The 26,057-nt window shown below is 43.1% G+C and overlaps 1 protein-coding gene and 1 non-coding gene across 4 annotated transcripts in view; both read right to left on the bottom strand.

Annotated features, from left to right (window-relative positions):
• The window catches only part of cadm1a (cell adhesion molecule 1a), a 288,068-nt gene that overhangs the window by 126,663 nt on the left and 135,348 nt on the right, over positions 1 to 26,057 (bottom strand). The window contains exon 1 of one of the 3 annotated variants that reach the window (XM_061804230.1): positions 8,370 to 8,429. The exons of the other annotated variants lie outside the window; for them this stretch is intronic. Coding sequence (XP_061660214.1) covers positions 8,370 to 8,391 — 22 coding nt within the window. The 5' untranslated portion in view covers positions 8,392 to 8,429. Of the gene's footprint in view, positions 1 to 8,369; positions 8,430 to 26,057 lie in introns of those variants that run through there. 3 annotated transcript variants of the gene reach the window in all.
• Positions 10,374 to 10,492, bottom strand: LOC133492323 (5S ribosomal RNA). The gene has a single exon (XR_009792621.1). It is a non-coding gene; the product is annotated as a 5S ribosomal RNA (ribosomal RNA).

Genomic DNA, 26,057 nt, shown 5'->3' with positions numbered 1-26,057 from the left:
AGTGTGTTGTGCCACCGTTTGTGTTCAAGTATCCACTGCTTAAAGTGCAGGTGTCAAACTGGCGCCAGATCCAGCCCACCACAGGATTTTATGTGGCCCGCGAAGGCAAATCACGCGTTGACTTCTATGATTCTTGTTAAAAACGATCAAAATTTCAAACTGTCATATAAAAGACAATCTTGAGGGAAGCCGCAACTGCAATGTGGCCGGTGACAAAAATTAGTTTGACACAAGTGGCTTAAAAGGTTACAGCGGCAACATATGTGCTATTCTTAAGCTCCTCTATGGTGTTTCACATTATGTGTTAGCATTAGGCTAACAGACATTAAGACAAAGTAATATGGTTGTATGAATGACAAATTATATTGGAAGAAAAGGTCTCGGTATAAAGCTAGTCCAGCCTTGGACTTATTTAAGCGCTTCCCAAATGCAATCGCAATGACCACCATAACTCTGGCGTCGATCCTCGACCGCGCATTATATGGTTGCTGCTTCGGCTAGCAGGTAAAAAGAGATTTGCGCACAGTTCGCATAAGTAATATGTAGGCTTTGAAATAGGAAAACAATTCAATAAAAGCGGCGGCAGTGGCGGGAGGCTAGGGAATGAAACCCAGTGGTGCGCGTCATTTGGCAAGAGGACAGCTCCTCCATAAAAGGGAACCCCTTTCGTTGTTTTACCGCCATCCCCGTAAACTTCGTCTGTTGTTGATTCCGTATAGGAAGTCACCTTTTTTTTTTCCCTGCAAACGGCGTCACAATTCGGATCGCGAATGTCCCCCCTAGGTTAATAAAAAAAAAAAATAATTAAAAAAAGGCTTAAGTGGAGCCGCCGTGGAGAAAGTCACACACGGCTCTCCAAATTTTGACAGGCTCTTTAGATTAGAATTAATCAAGATTTGAAGCGCTGCTTGAGCACTTTGTGGGATGTGGAAAAAGGAAAGTATGAAAAAGAGGTTGGATTGCTTTCCAACGAGTAGGCAGGAATCTCCAGTGAGACTTGAAAAGGAAGGAAAATAGAAATTTTGGTTTACATTTTCTTTTAGCTCCTTTTGAAAAGTCAACCGAGCGACCGGTTTATCAACTCGATGGATTGACACTGGGAACATCTGATTCTCAACAAACTTCAATCATAACAAGAAACCACATACCGTAATTCCCGGCCTACAGTATGCAACTGGTTACAAGCCTCACCGAGTACATTTGTAAAGGAAATACCATTTGGTACATACATACGCCGCAGCTGCGTAAAAGCCGCAAGTGCCCATATTGAAACACGAGATATTTACAAAGAATCACGGTACACAGAAAGAGTTTAACGCTAGCGCGGCGCTCATGCTGACGCTAACAGGGTCAGTTAAAATAAAACTTACCGGTAAATATCACTGACACATGCCAGTAACACAGCAGCAATACGCTAGCACAGCACTAACGCTAGTGCTGCGCAAACAGGGCCGCTAAACGTCACTTCCTCGGCACATATCATATCGCGGCCGTTAGAGAAAAAAATGCACAAATTAGCCGCATCACTGCATAAACCGCAGGGTTGAAAGCGTGTGAAAAAAGTCGCGGCTCGTAGGCCGCAAATTACGGTAACTAAAAGCATGACTAAGAAACCACAGAGAAAGCATAAAACTCCACTGTGACACAGTAAAACTCTTACGGTTATAAAGGGATGCAGAGTCTCCATTCTCTCTGATCAAATAGCTGAACAGGACAAAAAAAAAATAAAAAGGCATTGGCAACTTTCACTTCCACTTACTGGGACATACTTGAATGTTGGGTGACGTAATCGATGTGAGGTGCAGCCAAGGCTCAATCATTGTGTTGCATGGGTTTTATCTTCCTGCATAAATTAATGCACGCAAGGTTAATTAAAGTCTCTAAATTGTCCATAGCTGTGAAGGAGAGTGTGAACAGCTGGACAGGATGGACAGCAGGGGGATAGGTCCCAGCTCACCCACACGGTTGAGTTTTAAAAGCAAGACGACCCACCTACGGACAATTTAGTCTCTTTAATTGACTCACACTTACTCCTTACCAGTAATACGATCACAATAAAGTACAACATTTTATGCAGCCGTTTGAAATAAGTGACATGCTCTAAAACAAAAACTTGACTTTTTCAGAAGAAATAGCTTGAGAGGAAAAACAATTAGCATATTTTTCCTTTGATTTAATCAAAGTTTTTTTTCTCAGCGCAGATGTGAAGACTAATTCAAAATGTACCGAATTTTCCACACTAAGGTGCACCCCCAATGGATGGCCTATCTAAAAAAAATAAATACAAATAAATCATATATAAGGCACACCGTATTATAAAGGGCACCCCCGATAAATGGCATATCTCCCCCACAAAAAAAAAATCATATATATGGTGCATCGCATTATAAGGCGCACCGGATCATAAATCGCACCCCCAATGAATGACCTATCAAAAAAAAAAAAAAAATCATATATAAGGTGCATGGCATTATAAAGCGCACCGGATTATAAAACACACCCCCAATGACTGACCTATCTAAAAAAAAAAAAAAAAAAAAAAAAAAAAAACTCATATATAAGGCGCAGCGGATTATAAAGCGCACCCCAAATGAATGGCCTATCAAAAAAAAAATAATAATAATATATAAGGTGCACGGCATTATAAAGCGCACTGGATTATAAGGCGCACCCCCAATGACTGACCTATCTAAAAAAAAAAAAAAAAAAAAAAAAAAAACTCATATATAAGGCGCAGCGGATTATAAAGCGCACCCCAAATGAATGGCCTATCAAAAAAAAAATAATAATAATATACAAGGTGCACGGCATTATAAAGCGCACTGGATTATAAGGCGCACCCCCAATGACTGACCTATCTAAAAAAAAAAACGGATTATAAAGCGCATAGAATAGACACTACAGTAGAGGCTGGGGTTACGTCATGCATCCAGTAGATGGAGCTGCACTAAAGGCTCAATATCGATCCATATATAAGGCGCACCTCATTATAAGGCGCACCGTCGGCTTTTGAGAAAATTAAAGGCTTTTAGGTGCGCCTTATAGTGCGGAAAATACGGTAAGCATATTGATGGTTGAACAACCCCAACGAGATGGAACAGTCTGTGTTGAAAGGCCCCGCTCTATTCAGCATCTATTACATGATTTCAGGTGAGAACACCAGCACAAAACAGCTCTGTAATGCCTCTTAAAGGTCAGACAATAATGCGTCGCGCTACATCTGCTCGGGCGACCGGAACACGTGTTGTGGACAGGAACAAAACCGAGCTTAGTCGGTGCTCTTGCTGTTCCCCCGCTTTCATTTTGTGGCTCATTTGCTGGCATATTGCAGCGCTTCAGAACGGACCTACTCTAGCTGCGGGTGAGCGTGAGCTCTGGCCCGATCCCATGCGCTCTATCGGATGCAAGCTTTTTTTTTTTTTTTTTTTTGCAAAAGCCATAAATCACAATGCCATGCATATGTACAGGTGGTGGTGGCGAGCGGGTGGGGGGGGGGGGGGGGAAATACAATCTCACTTCCCATTGCTGAAATATGAGCTCTAAACAAGCCGAGCGCATTCACGAATGCAAAACCGCTGACAAGGGCCGAAACGCGAGGGTCGTATTTTATTATCGCGTTCGGCGGAAGGACGTGATAAATGCTCGCAATTAAGGTCCAGGGGAATTTGGGACTGACACGCTTGCCCGGGTTAAGATGAAAGGGTTTGACCTCGGGGGCAGCCATTTTGGAAAAGGAAAGCAGGAAATGTGACATTCCAATATGCGTTTAATAAGTATACCGTGAAGGAGACGTGCCATCATATTGTGGATGTGGCTCGACAACAACACTGCTGTTATGTTGGGCTTTTTTTAAAAAACATGAATCTAGTTAAATCAACAGAACCTCTGCTGGTTGAACCCAACCAGTGCACTCAATCACGTCTCCACTGCAATAAAAGATGCCATAGCACAACGTTTACAATATCCATCCATCCATTTTCTTTGTCGCTTATCCTCACAATGGGTTATGGGCGGTGCTGGAGCCTGTCCAAGCTGTCAATGGGCAGGAGGCGGGGTACACCCTGAACTGTTTGCCAGCCAATCGCAGGGCACATAGAGACAAACAGCCGCACTCTCAATCACACCGAGGGGCAATTTCGAGTGTCCGACTAATGTTGCATGTTTTTGGGATGTGGGAGGAAACCGGAGTGCCTGGAGAAAACCCACGCAGGCACAGGGAGAACATGCAAACTCCACACAGACGGGGCCGGGATCGAACCCGCATCCTCAGAACTGTCAGGCCAACGCTTTACCAGCTGAGCCAACGTGCCGCCGTTTAAAATATTAAGCTTAAAAAAAAAAACAAGAACAGCCAAAACATACAGGATATATTCTCCAAAACCTCTGTTAACAACTCCTCCCTGTCATACAGAGATCATAAACTGTTGAGATGTACCACATACTTCCTTGACACCAATTACTCCTATTAGCCAAGGCTTTGGTGCCATCGTGTGACATTTAGGACATTACAGTCATAAGCCAAACATGACAGGCCACGTTTTACCTTCTGTTTTTATGTACCGGGGGTCCTCGGTTTATGACGTAGTTCCATTCCGACGTTCTGATTGTTGTACTCAAGTCAGGAGGCGCGAACCTACACTAACGGTCAAGGCCGTGATAATAAAATAATCCAGCACGCAGGTCGTAACCTCAAAACACCGTAAAGCGGGGAGCTGCGGAACCGGCAGACCGATGACGGCAAAATCTTTCTTTTGTGACTCAAACTGGACAAGCTTATTTCTTATCAACGGCCATCTCCAGAGCAGCCGCGCGCCACAGTCAATTATTCAAATCAGCAGATTTGCGATGGAAAATAAAAAGTGAAACGCGCAGCCTTTATGATTTATCCCAGTATCGGAGCCCTGCGTGGGTCATTTATCAGCAAAATGGCTATTTGAATCCATACTCTAAAGTTCATTACAGCCATTAAAGATTTACACCGTCACAGTTGAAGATGATTCATCGGAGAGACATTTTTTTGGGGGGAGGGGGGGGTGGACGGCAGACGGGGGAAAAAAAAAACAAAAAAAAAAAAAAACAAAAGCAAAATGGGTCCAGGCCTTCGTCCAAATTACGCCGAGAGCTCCCCGATTTGCAAACTTGAAGATGAAAGGCTCATTTCTTGAACTCATCAGGCCCCGAACTTTGCTGGAGCGGCTCAAGTGTTTTTAGGATGAAGGGGCTCTTCATCAGAGTGGTTCTGCCGGTGGAGAGGGCGAAAAAAAGAGCTAATGAAGGAGTGCGAGGAGTGTGTGTCTGAATGCGAAAAATTCCATGTAATTTGAATCAAAGGGAGCCCAAATTAAGAAGGCTGATTCATATTTTTAAGCTTCAAGAAGTCTGTTCGTGTGACATTTGATTGACAACAATAATTCATTCTCAGACGTTTTACTTTGGATTTTTCATTCAGGTTATCAGTAGTTTGCTATCGTAATGCTGTTGATTAAAAAAATTGCATATTTGGACATGTATCTCATATAACTAGAATACAGTAGAACCCCGGTTTTCATGATTAATCAGGTTCAAAAACTGAATAGTACGAATGGAAATCTATTATTCCCATAGAAAATAAGGTAAACCCAAGTAATCTGTTTAAAAAAAAATAAGAATATTAACAAAAAATGTTTTGCAAATAATAATTATAGCTTAAAATTTTGTGAAATAAATATAAAGGACTAATGAAGTAGATAAGCGAACATTTAACACTACTTTTACCATCATTAAGACTCTTGATGTCAAAGTTTTTAGCGGGGAGGTCAGGGAAGTCATTTTCCAATAAACAATCTTTCTGGTGTGTTCAGCAAAACTGGGAAAAATCCTGTCCAAAGTCAGGTCTTCAAAATGTGTCCGCAATTTATTTGGCCCTAGCAGTGACACTTTGTGTGGGTTTTTAATTGAACGCAACTGTTAAATTACTCACCGTTATTATCAAAAAACAGGTTTTTACAATTCTGACAAGCACTTTATACTTTACAGCGAACCAAAACACCAAATTCACTCCCCAAAACCTAAACTTGGCTATATGAAGGCCGGGGAACTGTGTTAGAAGGACGGCTACAATTTGAAGAAATGGGGTAATGTTATGACAACGGTGGAAATAGACGTTGGGAGTGAGTGACAAAGGTGGAGAGGGCTCGACCGTGTTGCTGCGAAGCCATTCGAGTGTCCATATGCGCCTCGTCGTCTGCCATTTTCCGTGAAAGTCACTCCGCTTCCGGCATGCGCAATTTTCCGCTCTGCCGAATCTGACGGACACACTAACGCAATGCAAGTGGTCAGCTAACGTTTAAGCAGATGACCCCAATCCTCTTTTTGACGATATCGCCCCTCCCCCACGCCCACGAGGGAATCGCACACACAGTAGACCTCTCCAATGAAAAGTGCCATCGATGGCTCATGAAAGCCAACAGTTTGGTCACCATTTTCACTCTCTCGCAGCATCTAGAGAGTAATTAGTGGTCTCGATAAAGGCCAAGGAGGGTAGCCAATAATCTGTCTTAATGGCTCAGTCGCGTGCCAGTGGGATCGTCGAGAACCGGGCGGCGGAAGACGCTCCTGGCAGGTGCTACTGGGATCGCGTCCCAACTGACGAGGCTTTTGCTAGCCAATCAGAATCAGGCGCGGGCATATGCATGAGTCCGACCAGTACCAGTAAATATTGCCGTCCAGGAAAAAGCTAGTATCGCCAAAATTGTGCCCCCCACTTTCTTTTTATATTTTGGTTGTTAATCCAGCCATTTTGTGCTCAACGCTTGGGCAGCCCAGTCCAGTTGATCTAGAGCAAGAGGTGGGGTACACCCTGGCCTGGTTCCCAGTCATTCACTTTTTCCAGGCTCACCATATTTGGTCATACCTTTTTCACTGTAGACTACTGATACAAAACAGGTATATTTCAATTTAGTGACATTTTTTAAATTCCAAATGATCCAATTGCACCGGCAGGGGGAACCCGAATTCAAACCACTCGGAGTTGTTGATGACATTAAATCAATTAATCTCGCATCGAAAGTATGTATCAAAATCCAAAGACAGCCTTTAGAATTATGATGGTAATAACAAGCGTGCATACGAAAGGAGGCAAAAAAAAAACCCAGCTACTTCAAAATGTAAAGTAATAAATCAGTGAAAATACAAAAGTGAATTAAAGATTAAAATCAGCCTAAAAAGCAATTTACATAGAGCTAACCATGAGGCCCATACGGAATAAAAAACATAATAATGATTAAGTTAAATGAGTATCAGTCACTTAAAGCAAACAAGGTGCATAAACCACTGCAAACCTAATTTGGAGTCAATAATTTGGATCGGTGGGGGTCACCAACCTTTGGAAAGTGAGAGCTGGCTCTTGGGTACTAATTAATCCAAAAGTGCTTGCCACTTTCATTCCCAGCCTCTGCTGGTCCCTGAACCAGAAAAAAATGAGGTGTGTCGTACCAGGAAGGGCATCTGGTAAAAAAAAAAAAAAAAAAAAAAAAAAAAAAAAAAATGGGCCTAACAAATCATGCTGGGGGGAAACCTGACAGGGAAAACCCAAAACTCACTTATATGTGATATTTTATCAGTAATTGGTGCTGATCATTTATATGACGGGACTGTTACTAAGTTCTCACGATACTTAGTTCCAATTTAATAAGGTAAGAAACAAAAATATCAATATGCAGAACTTTTTATAAGTATATGTTTAAATTAGACCGTGGGTTACTCATGTGGTACGTGGTGACTACCTGTTCTCTCCCAATGTCGAAGACCACTGATCTGGATGATGACCCCGTGTTATTTGGCTATACCGATGCCCAACACCAAAAATCCATCCACTTGAGAACTTATCGACCAGATAATTAGTCAAGCCACTCGCTTCCATTTTCAGTGTAAGGCAATCAGTCCACAGACTCTGCTGCTCGTCACCCCCCTCAAAAAAAAAAAAAACCCAAAAAAACAGGCAAATGCTAAACTGAATAACAAACTCCCAAAGACAAAGCGGTGGCGATTACAACCTTCAGCCAGGTCCCCTTGGGAAGTCGTCAGCGATCAAGTCGCAATGAACCCCGTTGGCCGTGTGACAAAGACCAAAGCCCTCCGTCACCCGTGACATTTACTTTTACCTCCGCGTGCCTTCAAGCCGACGGGAAACCAAAACATGTCAGGCGACGAGACTGCCGCCGTGGGAAGCAGAAGCTCCGGCCCCCTTTACCTTTGATCGGAATCACAGCTTAACCCCCCCCCCCCCACACACACACACACACACACGCTTCCCCCCACCTTACACAAACACACACCGAAAACAGCACACTTTTTGTTTTGTATTTTTTTTTTTTTTTGTCCTCCCCAACCTGATCGCAGAATCCCAACCATGCGCAAGCAGCTGACTGGAATAATCCACAAGTCGTTGACTGACACTCACCTAAAGGAGAGAAGAGAGAGAACATATTAAATAATAGATTTCGCCTGCAAAATTGACGAGAGGGAAAACCGCAAGGCACCCAAAATAAATAAATACGGTACATTGAAAGGCAATTACTCTGAATGTTTGAGAGGATTACGGAAGTAAGGAGGAGGGGTGCGAGTTGACAGCTGACGGTTCAATTAAATATGTGCATTTATTTTAGTTTGGCAGCCAAACCGAGAAGTTTGACTAAAACAACAACAACAACAACAACAACACCGCGTAATGTGAGAAGCAACAATGCACTTGCGCCATCCGACACTTCTAATGCAAGTCATGCATCAATTTGAAAACCGCCGAAGTGCCCTCGTGTACCTCGCTGTTCAAAAAAACAAAAAAAACAAAAGCCAGACACACAAACATTGATTGGGAAAATGAGAACGACTAATCCAGCGGCTTAGCTCGAATATAATTTTTTTCCGCGGCCCTCATTAGGCTGACAGGTTAAGTTGATGCGACGGGGAAGGATGGCACTGACGAGCGAAACCGTTTGTCAGCGAGACGGATGAGTCGCCGCGATGTTTATCATTTAGCGGCCTCGCGGCAAATGTTGACAAAGTGCTCGCAGGCGGGCTTCATCCATCTCACGCCGCTCTGCCTATCAGCTTTCTTTGGCCACACTAGCATTCATCTCCCCACGTTCAATCCCTATTTTTACACCCCCGCGTGGTCTGTTCTCCAGCGATATTTCTTTTACAAGTCGACGGCGGCATTATGAGTCCCGGTTTTGATTGACACCGTCGGTGAGGTATTCGTTCAACGACACGTGTCACTGTTGCGCTCGTGGCATAGAACCCGAATGCATCATACTAAGAGTTGTTTGTAATCATTTAGTTAGCGTTGCTAGACCAACGGAACTCACTTCCAGTGACAAACTGACAGTAACACAAAACAAGTGAGGGAGTTTTTTTTTGGGGGGGGGACATGCTCACTTCATGTCAATCACAGTCAACAGTTAAGTCCTGCTGGAAAAGCAGAAACAACAAGTCGGGTGTGTTCGGTGGTAGCCGGGAATTTCTTTGGTTTGACGTCTGATTAAAAGTGAACCGTGGAATATATTGACAATACAATTGCAGGATTTTCAGTGGACACCGATGCTTTTTCATTTTTTTTTTTTTTTTTTTTAAATGAATGGCCGAACCCTACCCAAAATCCCTGGTCATATACTGTAAAAACTGTAATTAACAAATTATATATACCTAATTGTAACCCGGTTAAAAGTTGGCACAGGTGAAATTACAGTATAATAGAGTAGCAATTAGGTTATTGGTTTTCTTTATGCAATGTGGTGGAATATCTGTTAAACTGTGTGTGCTGACTTTATTTTCTTTTGGAGGGATTTGTATTTAAATATGTATGATTCATTTGTGAAAAAGAAATACTTTTGTTTGTCATTTTTTTGTTGAAACCATTGCTTAAGAAGGACAGGAAGTGACGTGTTGAGGAGACCATAATCTCAAACTCCAAATTTAGGCCTATTTTTAACCCAGCAAAGAAACTCTCAACCTATTGTAACACTGGATGCTAACCATTATACTCGTAAACAACTGTCATGGCCCCATCAAACTTGATGCAGAACGGCTCAATAACTGGTTCCTCTTTTAAATGACTTCCAATGTGAAGATGGTTTGATTCAAAATGAGGACAAAACACCTTAGCCCAAATCTGTCCTTTAAAAATGGATCAATAGATCATGCTCAAGCAGACGTGGATCACTTTTAGAGTTAATCTTGGCCCATTTTGTTACTTTGGAGTATTCATATCTTCTTCTTTGCCTTGCCGTTAGGAGTCGCCACAGTGTGTCATCTTAGATGAACGCATATTTGTTTGGCACACTTTTACGCCGGATTCCCTTTCTGACGCAACCCCTCTGCATTTAACCGGGGAGAGAAGCTTACAGCACCTGGTATTCCCAGGCGGTCTCCCATCCCAGTACTAACCAGGTCCAAACCCGCTTAGCTTCCGAGATCCGACGAGATCGGGTGTTCTCGGGGTAGCATGGCCGTAAGCCTTTGGAGTATTCCTATACAGCTGAAAATTGTTGACCAATGCCAACGGACAAAACACCCTAACAACAATTTTATTATGATCCATTTTACTGATCCGAGTGCACCAACGACGCCAAGTAACATCGAACAGAAATCGAGCCGAGTTGATAGGGAAGACGGGGGGTTTCAACGTAACGAACAAACACCGAGATCAAACGATGCGGCACAGCCGCCCAAACTTGCTCTTGCGCAGTTGAATATTTCACAGCTGCTTTAATTGAACGCGAATGCACATCTCGGCGGCCTGACTGCTTTCCTTTCTTTGACAGCTCAAGGCTGTCTTGGAAACCTCTCGCGATTCACATCCTTTGCCAGGCTGCTGAATTGCCTTTGCCACTTGCCAGGTTGCTCTTGTGTCTTTATTTTCAGTGGGGGGTGGGTAGAGACAGTTCTAGAGTTCTGTCTTGTGGATGGATCAGGCACACACACACAAAAACTTTATAAATAAATTAACCTACAGGGGAAAAAAAAAAAAAAAGAACCAGCATGCGTCTTCATTCGCCGACTTCCTGAATGTAGCCATTCTTAGAGAAGACCAAGCCAAAAATAGGATTAGCACATGTCTTGGCAAGACTTGCAAGGGATAGATGCAAGAGTTTAAGTTACTACTGTGGAATAGTCTCACTATGTGATCCATTTACAGTATTTGTGATGTCTGCGAGTGAAAATTAACAAAAGGGGATTAAAATGATCCATTAGTGCATTGATGATACATCCGGATATTAAAGAAGGTACGGCATATTATTTCAAACAGTTCCCAGGTGTGGAAGTAACGTGATCTGCAAGTACATTCTACTCCTGCGTTGTGAACTTCTAAATATTGTTATATTTTTTCTGTGAAGTCCAACCATCGGCTGGAAATGGTGGCTTTTTGTCTAGCTCCCAAGTCATGCCAAGTCATGCGTGGAGAAACAGTAATTACAATACAGTATTCACAAATCTATATTTTTGGCATTTCCCTCCCTCTGTAATGTATCCCACAATATTTCCTGAAAAACTCTTTCCGAAATGCCCTAAAAGGATGTCAAAGCCCTGTCTATTAGGAAAGTAGTCCATTGGTAAGAAGGAATCATGTTGAAGTGGTACACCTCAACTGAGAGACAATCTTTGCGTGTCGGGGAGGAGCTTTGTTTAGCTCAGGTTGTTAGTGAAAATCAAGAGTTCTTCAAATAATCTGTAGGCCATTTACATTTGATGGTGGAGCTGTAAAATGAGTTTGAAATGATAAAGTTTTATAGGATGTTTTTTGGTATGTTTACACTTTCAATTACTATGATGAGGATTTACTGACTATACTGTAATCCCCGGCCTCCAGAGTGCACCTGGTTGTAAGCCTCACCCAGTACATTTGGAAAGGAAATACCATTTGGTACATACATACGCCGCACCCGTGTAAAAGCCACAAGTGCCCACATTCAAACACGAGATATTCACAAAAAATAGAACACAGAGAGTTTAACGCTAGCGCGGCGGTAACACTAGCATGGCGCTGAAAGGGCCGGTTAAAAAGAAAAAAAATTACTGGTAAAAATCTGAGACACGCCAGTAACACAGTAGCAACACGCTAGCACAGTGCTAACGCTAGCACTAACATGGCCGGTAAAAGTCACTTCCTTGGCACATATATTCCGGTCTCTCTCTTACCTTTTCCACTCCTTGCGTTCTTTGGAAAAAAAATGCACAAATCAGCCAAATCACAGCAAAAACCACAGAGTTGAAAGCGTGTGAAAAAAGTCGCGGCTTGTAGGCCGGAGGTTACGGTACATTTCGGAGGGACTTCAGAGATTCTTTTTTGGGGGATTTTGCCCCAAGGTTCAGTCCCTAACCCCAGTCAGTGACAATGTATCACTCCCGCTGTCTTATTATTAGTTGGCAGGCCCAACTATTTGTATCTAGTACAAGCCATTAACATGTCGATTTTCCACAATATGTCGGCTTTGAATTAAAAATGCAAACTCGCACATACGTCCTCGGAATCACGATCCCATAGGGCAGCGGATTTGCCCTCGCCCAATCTGAAACCGAGTGGAAAGTTTGCAAAGTCATCTTACAGCTGCGGACAAAAAGTGACGAAGATGGCTGTCATCGCCAGGGCAACGATATGAACTCTGACCGAATATTGTGTGGTTTTTCATTTCCAGGCACGGTAAGAAGCACGGGACTTCATATGCTTTAATACGACGTGACCCCTGCCGCCTTTGCGTGTTCGTCGTCTCGTATGCATGCTAATGAAGGTATTAATTAGCTGCTTTAAGATTAGCCTTGATATACTGTATGTATGCGGCGGCCATGTCATGTCTGATCTCCCGCAGCACACGCGATGTTGGAGCAGAATGAAAAGGATCCAATAAAAATGAGATCTATTGTTAAAAAGAAAAAGTGCTTTTCCAACCTCAAGAATCGAGTTAGAGAACTACGTGAATAAAAATTACAGGGGGGTAAAAAAAGTAGAAATTCTATGTGAATACCATGATATGAAAATTATGAAATTATTACAAGAATGAAGTCATTGTTACCAGAAGAAAGAGACAAAAGTTAAAAAAAATCCGATTGAAAAAATAAGAGGAAATAATGAAAGAACACCTGAAATTTCAAAGTATTACAAGAAGGAAGTGGTTGAATTTTTTTGGGATTGTGGACAAGTGTTGAATACGATTTATTTACCATTTGATTCCTGTATCATCACGTCATTATTCTCTTTACATTATTATTTTCTCACAAATTTAAAACTCCCTTCTCCGTACATGAACACTATATTTTATTCTCCTAATAATAAGAATTAACCCTCATAATAAGAGTCTTATTCATGAATTATCATGACTATATTCAGGTAATAATAAAGTCGTGTTCTCAAAAAGTAAACTTTTATTTTAACATGAACTAACTTTCATAACATTATGAAGATTATGATGTTTTTCACGGTCTCCTCACAAATTACACTTGTATTTATGTTAAATTATCACTTCCTTTCATGTTACCACATGTCATGCGACCCCTATTCCATTTTAACCATTTCAAAATAATAATAATTCAAGTTTCTAATACGTGCTTTTAGTTGAAAAGCAAGGACAACTAAGGCTGCACACAGTCAAATTTTTTAAAAGATAATTATACAAAAATACTTGTTAATGTTAGCTTCATAGCACAAGTACCGTAAATGACGTAAATTTACGATACTCATAACCGAACACTTCCTCCATGTGAGCGTATTCTTCTTTGCCTCGGGTTGTCTCCTTCACGCGACCTTAAACGCTGGCCCGCCGAGGCTAGTTTGCATCACGTCGAGTTTTCGATAGCCTCATTTACGACTCCAAAAGGTCGATGAAGAGGAGGAGGAGGATGATATGACGCGGAGGTGTAAAGATCATTAAAAGGTTTCATTTACACACGGCAACAAAGCGGCTCCCTCGCGCAGCGTAAATAGAAGGAAAAAAAAAAAGAAAGAAGACGACATTACATCTTCATGTAACCGCGTTGAAATAGACGGGGCGTTCATATTTTACGTCAACGTGACTGTAAATATTATGGAGCCTTGAATGCGCTGCACACAAGTGGGGCCTTGAACTGCGTCGAGGCATGTGATTGGATGTCGCGCCGTGACATTTTTCAACGTGCAATACGGTTGGGAGATTGCATTAAATCTTATCGGCGGATGCGATCTGTACTTTGGCTTATCAACGTATAAAAAGCAGGATTGCGGTACACTAAGTGCACCGCGAAGCAAATGTGGCTTATGCCGATGTCAGCTTTCAATGTAAGCTTTCATTTCGTTTACTGCAGTACTTCCACCAAGTAGGTTAGGGTCTTTCATTCCATATCCATCCGTCCATTTTCTTAGCTGCTTATCCTCACGAGGGTCGCGGGAGTCAACGGGCAGGAGGCGGGGCACACCCTGAACTGGTTGCCAGCCATTCGCAGGGCACATCAGGACAAACAGCCGGACTCACAATGACACCTAGGGGCAATTTAGAGTGTCCAATTAATGTTGCGTGTTTTTGGGATCTGGGAGGAAACCGGAGTGCCCAGAGAAAACCCACGCAGGCACGGGGAGAACATGCAAACTCCACACAGGCGGGTCCACATAGTATTGTCTATATAATGTGATTATCTTCATAGTTACCGCAACATTGGGGTGTTGGTTTACCTGCATTCTTTGGGGAACCCCCGATTTTCACATGCTATCATTTACAGTATTTTTTTTTTCAGCTCGAATCATATTACGCTATAAAGATTGTTACAAAGCAAAAAAAAAAAAAGCTGTTAGCTCGACAACACAGTAAAATGCATCAACCTTGTGTCGACTGTCAAGTTCTTGGGAATTAGCCTCGAAGGACCTGAAGTGGGAGACTAACATCAACTCCATCCTCAAAAAAGACCAGCAAAGGATGTACCTTCTTGCGGCTTTTGAGGAAGCGTGGCTTGTCATATGAGATGCTGAGACAGTTCTACACACCGGTCATCCAATCAGTACTGTGTACCTCCATCACAGTCTGGTTTGGGGCCGCCACAAAAATGGAGAAACTCTGACTGCAACGGACAATCAGAACACCTGAACGGATTATCAGAACAAGTCTACCCACTATTGAGGAATTACATGCAACGTGAACTAGGTCCAAAGCAGGCAGGATCTTTTTGGATCATCCACATCCTGGCCACTAGCTCTTCCAGCTCCTTCGGTCTGGAAAATGGTACAGATCAACGCAAGTCAAAACTAGCAGGCATTCGAACAGTTTTTTCCCCCCTCTGGCAATGAAGTTGTTAAATTCTTGATGAGCAATTAGATTTACTATTTTCTGCCTTGTGCTATTGTTGGGATACTCACTCACATCCTGCTCGTCCAATCAATATTAGTATTAGTAATATATTTTGCAGACTATCGCATGATTCGTCACTTTATACCGGTGCCTTTGCACAATTGTCATTGCACTATAACGGGAACCGCTAACGGGTAAAGGGCCTCTGTTCAAGCTTTACACAATGTGAGACGTCGACATATCTCTTACCTGTTCTAAATGAAGAGTTTACATCTTGTGCGACTCTCATAAGAAATAGTTCCTATAAATAGAAATGTCTCTTGTTCTTTGTTGTCGTCGCTTTGTTGTTCTTGTTCTGTATGTCGTACCAGGGCAGCACTGTCTGCCGAAGAAAAATTCCTTGTCTGTTTTTACACAATTGGCCAATAAAGCTGATTCTGATTCATTGCAATACACATTGACAATGGAATACCCCTGGGAGCCTTTCTGGTTCTCCCTCCTCTTTGGTTAAATGTCTGATTAATGGAGCTTTTTCAACATTAGCGAGCATGTAAACAGTCCTTTATGAATTTCGCTAAACTGTGAAGTCAGAAGCCGATGTCAGAGGTGTAGAATGGCATTAGGGCACAACGTTAGCTCCTCCCAAGTGGCTCGGCGGTTTGATGAATTCATCCTTGAGGGCACGGGCGTTTGCTAACAGTACAGGAGAATGATATTCTGAGCTCCTGTTTCGATGCAACGTGTGGTATTGACTAGAACAATAATACAGCATAAACACCATAATTGAGTGCATGCTCTCATTGTAAATTGTTGCCTCGGATACAGAGAAAACGCTGGATTGAATTTTTGTTTGTTATCTGCATGCACCACACAGACACAGATCTTCTAAGTTAATCAAAATTGAGCTTGCTCCTATTTCTGCGGGTGCAAATGCAATCGTGTTTGCTCTTGTTACGGGGGCTCACTTGCTTTTTAGGAATTGCACTCCAAGCAGTTTCTCTGCCCCAGCCTTTATGGTATGATTGGCTTGACTTATTTCAGTGAGGTTGTAATTCTTCGTCACCCTTCAAAACACACGCACGCCTGCGCCCGTCGTCGCTTCCCGACAAAATATCGCTTTGGTTGAGTTTTTTCGTTGTTGTTTTTTTACGCTTCAATCCTTCCAACTGTGTTGACCTTTATCTTTTGATAACTCTTGGCCGCACCGTCTCCTTTCGCTACTCTCAAAAACCTGGACACGCGAGTCAGTATCCGCTTATTTACATGAAAACACCGACGGTTCCGAGCGAATCCACCGTAGACACGTGTCCCTTCTTCTCGTCCCGTGTAACAATGTTTTGCGTAGCGTGACCGTATCCCCTCCCGCCTCGTTCGGTCGCTCGGCAACGCCATCAAATTTCCAAATCGCCGCCGGCCGCCCCTTTCCCTTGCTCGGCACTTGTGACCCGTCTGACAGCTTTTGTGTTCTGGATCAAGTGTGAGCCTGATGAGCGCGCGTGAGAGGCTAACTATAATGTAGCACCGCACTGTCAAAACATAGAGGAGCGCATATCTGCACGCCCGGCGAGGGGTAATTGGCTCTCGCCTTTGTAAGGTGTGGCGTTTAAGTCGAACGGGCCTCATTTATCATGTCATGTTTTTTGCGCCGTGGTAATGCATGCGAAAGAGTCATTACCTCAGCGCGGCATCTCAATGTTTAGCCTAAATGCGTGATGGATTCACTAACGGCTGGCGATGTAAAGATTGCCAAGTCAACATTTAAGTTGATAGAACTTGCGAACAAACTTTGGTTCGAGTGCAAATAGTGACACGTCGTCCTTGGATGGAGGTGAAGACAGAGGCCACGCAGATTTGACACAGAGACGCAGTCAAACGTGTAACATGAATGTAAAATGTGACATCGCTATCACTCATGATACCAGATTAAATTTCCGACGTTGCTGTTTGATGTCTGTTATGTCCATCACCTTGACCACTTGAAAACAAGTTTGACTTTTCGATAAGACGTCAATCACAACAAATTTTCAATTAACTTTCTTATCATTGGTGATGACATAGAGCAAAACTAACTGTGGTGGTGATCGTCATGACAGTGTGTAAATAGAGTGAACCGCAACCTGGGATCAAGAACACAACACTTTCTGGCAAAGATTGATAATAAAGGTCTAATTTCCCTGAACTGGTAAAAAATGGGTGAGGAAAATGCATCATTTAAGTTTGAATTATGCTGACTGTTATGACATACAGCACATACTTTCACCATCGGCTATATGGAAAATTACTTCGCTATTGATCGGAAAAATGTAAACATGGCTTCTCCCAGTGTCGTACTGGACGCATGAAAACACATTAATACTGCTGTTGACTGACAGCTAAACTGTAGACATTTTAACAGATTGTTGCTTTCCCATAAACAAGCGATGAATTTTGATGTTATGTAGATTATTGTTTGTAGCTTTTAACCATTTGACCACATCATTTTGTTTTGACGGATAGCTATCATTAACCAACAACCTGTGCGAATGGATGCAATGTTCTGAGGTGTTAAAAACGAAGGTCCAATTTCACTAAACCAAGTCAGAATCATCATATAAGTACCGGTATATTCACAAACAAAATGTGAATTATGCTGAGTTCAGTGCAAACCAAAGCAAAAAACTTTCACAGCTGGTGCAAAGTCAAAAGTTCTACAGTACATTGTCATCAATCGTTTAAAGCTGCGTTCGCAAAAAAAAAAAAAATAATAAAAAAATCATCATTTTTCAGTTGCACTGATATCATGACACATGATGGATTGTATTTTTGTCTTGATATATCGTTTATGGCACATTCACTGAATCCAATATTATTGTTTTATCCATCCAACCATTTTCTACCCTGGCTATCCCCACTGCGGTCGTCGGGGAGCTGGAGCCACTCTCGACTGACTCTGGGCAAGCGTCGACCGCGAGGCAGACGTAGACAGACAACCGACGGACGATTTAGTCAAATGAGTCTCCAATTCACAGCAAGTGTGTTTTCGGCGACGTGGAAGAAAGCTGAAAAACTTGGACAAAGCCCACGCAAACTTGGCTAGAACATGCAAACTCCGCTCACACGATGCAACTGGGAATTGAACCTTGATCTAACCGTGAGGAGGATTTGAGAATCACTGTTGCATCATTGTTTTATATTCCGACAATATCATATAAGACGTGACGCTGTGATGGATTTTTAAACTCCGGTGTGTATAAAGTGTGTGCCTTAAATGGCCATTTGTCTTTACGATAACCACACTTGACTATCATAAAAACTATAATGTTTATGCAATGGATGGATTTTTCCGACATTTCCTCTTTGACGACTCAAGGTTCTAGGCCGGTGATGCATAATGTGACACCCCAACAAATAACGGGTCCGGGTAATGTTTATAAGTCGCAGCGTTCCATCATTCCAATGCATTCCAAGAGGAAAAATAAATGATTTCGGCCTTCTCACTTCACAGTCCCGTTTCCGCGGGGGGACTGAGCCATATGTTTGAATGCCAATGGCCGGCGGGAGCCCCGACAGTCGCTTTCCAGGTGTCAGATGCCCGAGCCCGTTGACCCACACCGGCATCGCCGGTCTTCCCATCCAATCTACCTGTCGCTCCTGCCAATGGCAAGGCAGGCAGAAACGGATCCCCAAAACGCAGCAGCGTGCTCACAATGTAGCTGGAATTCACAAGCCAGGAGAGGCTTATCTCCGCCAAGCAGATTCCATTTCCTTTACGTGAGTGTTGACACAAACCTGTATTCTGTTTTCTTGCGCTCAATCTCAATAAACGTATATTTGCTGACTATTAACGGACTTGCGTCGAAAACCGTGCGCAGGCGTCGGCTGAAAACTTAACGTATATAACCCTACGCTGATGCAATCCGCCAAAAAAATAATCTAAAATGACTCTTTCCTGGTTCTCGAGCCTGTGAGAAAATATGAAACAAATAAATCTCCCGCTTGACACGTTTATCGGAACCGGCCGCCTTGACTAATACACTAAGCCATCCGAGTTAAATGTCAGCAGAAATTAAACGGCATATTTTCTTATCCGAGGTTCCCGTTGGGAGACATTGACGACTCCTTTCAGAAAGACCGATGCAGTTTCATTGTCAGCGAACAAGAGCGAGAATCAATGAAATACGCATTCAATTATGACATACCTCAGGGAGCCTATCTTGGGTCCCTTGTTTTTTTTTTCAGTTTTTCCCCGAGTTGTATAATCGGAGTAATAATCCAACTGATGTATGATTTAGCAGAAACAATTTTATTAAAAAGAGGTTAGTGATTAGAGATAGGCATTTTACTGACTGTTGATCAAGGACTAAATGAATGATTAAGAAGTCTCAATGTTCTGAACTCTTCTTTTGTTTCCTGCTTAGTGGGCAAAGATACAGCTCAACTTCACTCCTCGTATTTTCGAGCTCATGTTTCCCTTTAGATGACAAACTGATTGACTCAACGGCGGCCTTGTAAGTTTTAGTTGAAGGAGAAATTTGCAGCAATAATCCATAATACAACAAGGAGCCTGCCTTGAGGATATAAATTTAGTCAAACAAGCTGAAAAGATGGTGAACTGACCATACTGGACTGCGTAAACGTGAGCGAGCTGACCATGAACCACGAAATTGGTCTGTCTTTTATACAGCTAGATCAAAAGGATTGCGGCGCACCTTTAAGAGACCGACAATCAACATAAGACGGCACAAAGACTCAAGTGAGAGAAATGAAAATACGGGCAAATAGGAGGTTGGGAGACTTGGTTCCTCTCCCAGCCAGATACCGGGGGTTGGGGGGGGGGGGGGATTTGCATGAGCTTGTGAGGGACATTGGAGGCCACTTATATAGTCCAGCACTTTATCTATACCCTACGGTACCCAAAGGACTTCAAAAAGCTTTTCATTCACCTATGCACACTTTCATACACCAGTGGAAAGAAATTGGGCTTTGCTGTCACATTGGTAGAAATGGCACAGCGGCCATGTGCAGCAACACAAATAATGTGTCAATAATATAATACCATAATTTCCCTCCTTATAGTCAAAGGTGTGCTCCAGGTTTACTTGATCAACAAAAACTCTACACAATCAGTTGTAGGATTACTCACCCACCACGCACGTCGGTTTACAACGGCGTTCCATGACTGTGGCGGTGGTCGCTCATTCAAAGGATACAAAAACTACTTTTCCAAAGGTATTACTATGAAAATAGTACGTCGCCATTGATCTTTTTCTCTTTGAAGTCCGCACCGTGAAAATACTGAGGGTTCTGTTTACGATGTATTTCACTACGAGACGTGAACGCAGTAGCAAAGGCAAAATTACACAAAATACTCATTTGAAAAATTAAATCAATTCAAAAGCAATAAGATAGTTATTGAGCGTTCCTTCTTGTAGCGAGCGACCACGTCACTTGCCCTGTGTTCACCAACCTTTTATGTCAGGACCTTCGCAAAGCGAGGATCTTCTTTAAAATGCTTAAATTCCCATGACAACACAAAATCGTGAACAAAAAGAAATTTCTATCATACAGTCAACGGTTTAAATAAATAAATAAATAAATAAACCTCTCACGAATCATCAGTCGATTCTTGCGAGCTGTGTCGGACAAAAAAAAAAAAAAACAAAAAAAAAAAACAGATCAACACTGAATGGGAAAAAATACCCAAAACAAACCAAAACAAATAGCTGTCTTGCATTAATTTGTCCCCTGCCTGCTTCTCACAGGGGGAGGCTAATCTTCGCCGTTCAATACCTCCGTGTTGAAATGGCAACCTTGATCGATATTCCAGCACCTCCATATTTTACCCCCCACCCCCCTTTCCCTCCTGCTGCTGATAAATAGCGCATAGTTCCACTGCATTAGCCGGGCTTGTGTCATCCCATGATACAATCTACAGACCATGTATTAGCTTGTGATTTATTTATTAATTTTTCTTAAGCGGGTGGCGGGGATAAAAACAAGGAAAAAAATAAAAAATACGAGCATGGCATGCAGTAAATATCGGAATTAAAGCCCAGAGTGGAAGAGCTCCTCGAATCGGATCTTCAGTTGCATAATGGAGCAAGGTGGGGTTATTTGTTTCAGATAATCATATTATCTGCTGCGGGTTGCAGGCACTTGCCAAGGTTGTGCTCTCAGCTAAATTCAACAAATTGATCTTTCCTCCTTTTCTGCCCCTGCCTCCCCCCCCCACCCCACTCCCCACCCATCACAGACAACCACTCAGTCCTGCAGAGAGGCAAAGGGTGGGAGGGCTTGGCGAGGGGAGGAAGACGCGTAATCAACTAAGTTCTCTCCATTGCTAACAAGTTTGATCCGGAGCGGAATTCAGCGGGCGATCAGTTGCACTCCGGACTATTGATCACACGTCACCCACCGCCGGGCTGGACTTCTCTAATGAGGCCAATCCGCAGATTTAGAAACTTTAAGGTGAGGGGTGGATATGTGGGCATGAGCTAATTAAAAGAGGGTGAAGAGAAAGTGTCCTCATTTTTTTTTTTTTTTATCCTACTTTTGCTGGTGTCACAGAGGCTAGCTTCAGGGTACCAAATAGCTTAAGACAAATAAATGAGCTCCACTTTGGACCAATTTAGCTGTGACTTATCAGCGAGTTGCAAGGTTAATTGCACCGTTGGGAGGGCGAAGACCAGAGTGATAATTTTGGCAGTTTGAGCGTCATGCGACTCCAGCTTTTTTTTTTTTTTTTTTTTTGTCGTCTAATCGACGAATCTTTGTGGTATTTTTTTTTTTTTTGGTCAACTCACACAGCTTGTCACATTCCGAGGCTCGTATTCACACCTTCGCTGCCTTGCTGGGAGTCAGAATTTCCCAATCAAATTTGAATTCTCACAACTGCAGGGCTGCTATAGTACGATAATTACACATAAAATCACAGGAGAATCACAGAAATGAATTTGAGCAAACCTGCCCCTGACTGTTTTAGGATGATTCTTGCAAGCGTTCCATAAATTCAGACTGTGGGTGAGGCAGTCCGACTGTGATTCAGGATTGGATGAGGATGAGGGTGGAATTATATTAAACTATGTTGGAATTGGCCTTTTTGGTCGAGTTATGGTTTAGAGCATTAACATAGACCATCATGAGTTTTTTTCTCCTTCTTGCTTATCTATCTGTATAGCTATTTTATTTAACTATACACTTTATTTTAGCGTTGTAGACAATTCCTTGGATTTTCGTCCTAATCCGCGGCACTGACTCGATCCATTGTCCCAGTGGCGGTTTTCCATAGAAAGGACAGAAGCAATGCGTGACACATCTTGATCAGACAGAGCATTCCTCTCTCGTCAATGCTAACGGATAAAACAAGATGTCAGGATGCTGCTGTGACAGCCCGGAAAAGACAGAAAGGCGATGGCAATTGGCTCCCATGTTAATTGTCCCTTCAAAGAAAAACTGCACATATTCTAGCGCAGTGACAAATCTCAGTTTTTTATATTATTTTTTAAAGCCAATCGGGCGTTAGATGTCTCCCCCTGTCTGCAGAGATCAAATGACACAGTGTCACTTTGAGACGAGAACAGAAACGCAACCCCAGCCTGTGTATCAAACATGGAAGAGAGATTAAAAAAAAAAAAAAAAAAGAAAGAAAGGCACCCGTGCTGGCTTTCATCTTGAAAGAAACTTGTTGAAGGGAAGCGCTGCGGTTAGCGGAAATGTCTGCGGCCGTCAGAGACCGACTCCCGTCATTCCTGACCCCCGCGTTACCAAATTGCAAAAGTCACAGACCCTAAGCAGAGGCAGAACGTTTTGGCGCAGCGCTGCGCAAAGTGACACGGCACAAATACATAATGTCTTTATCTGTCGCGGAGATGAAGCCGGTTTTGGTGAGCTTGTCAGTCATCGAGGGAACTGCTCAATGTAGCTCAAAATATCCGGATAACCAGGCATTACAACCCTTTCCATGGGTGGGTGGCATCTAACACAGTCGCGTACGACTTGACTTCGAGTTCTACTCCAATAAGGCAGACCTACTATTCGTGCGATACCCCGCACGTAACGACAACACACCACACCGGCGGTGACTGGCCAATAGAGGGAGCTAGGGCGCTGCCCCACCAATCAACCAGAAGAAATAATAATTACAGCTCTCGTTAAAAGTTGGACACGTGCAGAACCTCCTCATTTGGGCTTAGAGATACACTCTAGAAACATCACAGATGGGCCGGATCAAACGTGTCCAGCATCTTGCGACAGTCATTTTTCACGACAAGAGTGTCTTTTTCTGGGTACATAATTCATAATTTGGCAAGTACTGTGGGTCCTAATTAGTTCTGCATCAAGCAGTCTAAAGCTATGTTTCAACCGCTATCGTTCCGATCACGTAAACCTAAAAAGCAAACACTACAAGTCAATGCAGTGCCATCCTACTTCAATCACTGTTATGTAATTTAACCCAGAAGGTGAATAACTCTCCAGTGACGATTCAGCACACAGCAGTATGTCCAGTCCGCCCGCTAAAAAAAAAAAAAAAAAAAAAAGTACCACTGCGGGCGGCCTCCGAATGAAGTTGGATCCAAAAACGTCAGGATGAATATTTTCAGGAACGTTCTGAATGCTCGCAGACACAATTTTGGAAAAAAATAACTCACTAATTGTTTACTTGGTTGTGTAATTGTACACTTGATGGTTGGGAGGGCACTCCAGAGGACTATTTGTATACAAATAGTTTTGAAATATGTCCCTTTTAAATGATAAAGACCATTAAGATCCTTTTTTTTTCCAGCGCGATGACTTCATCGACCAGATTGCGTTTTCCAACCTCAGACAATGTTCAGGAAATGGTGGCGAGGAAGCGGCAAACATAATTTCCACTGCGGCTTTCCAAATTCCATATTGGATAATAAAAAATGCCCCCCCCCTCGCACTCTCCTACTGTAACTTTTCATATCAAAGGCACTTTTTCATGAACGCATCAAAGCATCGCAGGGGGCGGGGGGGGGGGGGGGAGCAGAGCTGCGGTGCGCACAGCACACATGATTATTTAACGACATGCAAAAAAAAAAAAAAAACATTTTTTTTTTTTTTTTTTTAAAAAGGCATCAGGGATGACTTCAGTTTTCCAAGAGCAGTTAAGACCTCGGGGGGATTACCCCATCCACATCATTTCCGTAACCCTCAAACCTCACGCTCTCCTGATCACATAGAGGATTACATGGCTTTGCAAGAACACATTTAAGCATTAACTCCCCACAAAGCACAAAACTCTGCGGGCCAAATTAAACATCTGCCTCTTCACCTTTGAAGTAACAAAGTCGGGAGCCGCCGTGATATATATTTGTAACGTGATAAACCTGCACTGATTCCTGCCGTGCTTTTTTTTGTAGTTTTTGGAACATCACGGGGTGCTACTTTAGTTGTGATTATACGAACTCGTAGTGAGACTCTTAAAGGCGAGATAAATGTCCTGCGCTTGTTTTTGAATCAAGCTGCGATAGCGGTTAATTTTTCATAATATTCTCACTGACAACCATGATGTCACTTTTTTTTTTTTCTGCTGTTTGATGGCATAAAAACGCAAACAGACCACTTTGAGGAGACGGCTTTGAATCTATCAGTCATCAGCGTTTAGGCAGACTTAGTTATAGGTCCACTTCTACCTTTCCCATCAATCATCGTCTCAAAACGGTACGTTTGCCAATGGTGTCAATGCTTGGTTCATTACAACAAAGTAGCACTTTGAGCTAAGTGGGTCGATTTCTACAGTCCTACCGTCTCCCCGCACACGTCCCCTGTTTACCAATCATGACAATCTCGCAGCTGCAACGTCTAACTTGCGCCTCCGATTTCGATTACCTCCCGGGGTGCCTCAATGATTTTTTTTTTTCTTTCCTCCGCAGCCTTCCCCGCCGACTGCGCCGAGCATGAAAGCGAAGGCTCCCGCCAAGTGACGGGGGTTGCGGCATTGACGCCGAACAGCTAAGTCTGTACAAACACTCAAGGGATGCTTTCCGCTTGAATTGTGGGCCACCGACCGAAATAACATGAAACGCGCCGTGACGGCTGGTTTGACAGTTCGGCGGCGGCGTGCACTGGCGCTGTGACGTGCTCCATACCAAGCATCCGCATGACGACACAATCCCGACACAATTAGATGTTCTGAGAAAATCCAAAATCCAAATGAATCACGAAGGGATCTTTACCATTCTATGTACGCTTCTCTGTGCTTTTAGCCTGATTGCCTCATCGACAATAAACTCATGCTCATCACGGAGCAGTGCAGTGAAAGAGTAAGATGAGCGATATTTAGTAACACGGCGAGCCGCCGGGCGTAAAATATGGGAACAGCTGGTGCCGGAGAGCTGTTCTACTGGGTCCGACTCAGTTATGGTGGCACAGTGTGCCGTTGGAAGACAATGGGCCCTGAACTCGGGGGGGCTGCTGCTTGGGCGGCGTACCAAAAGAAACGTGTTAGTGGAGGTTCTTAGCTGCCAAAATCTGCCTTCCCTGGTAGGTTGTGAGCATTATCCGGCCTGCATCTAGTAGGACATTAAAGTTTGGTTTGTGGGTTTGGTATTATGTAAATTTGCCCTGGCAAAACATCTTGACAGCTGTGTAATTCCACCCTTGACGGGTTGGAAGACATTCTGAGTCCAGAGACACAACTACTCGAGATATTTTAAAACGCCATCCCTCCATCTGCTCATTTTCTGAGCCGCTTATCCTCAAGAGGGTCGCGGGAGTGCTGGAGCCTATCCCAGCTCTCATCAGGTAGGAGGCAGGGTACACCCTAAACAG

Source organism: Syngnathoides biaculeatus, chromosome 18, assembly GCF_019802595.1.
Source record: "Syngnathoides biaculeatus isolate LvHL_M chromosome 18, ASM1980259v1, whole genome shotgun sequence".
NCBI classification, from domain to species: domain Eukaryota; kingdom Metazoa; phylum Chordata; class Actinopteri; order Syngnathiformes; family Syngnathidae; genus Syngnathoides; species Syngnathoides biaculeatus.
This window is presented reverse-complemented; position numbering and strand designations above follow the sequence as displayed.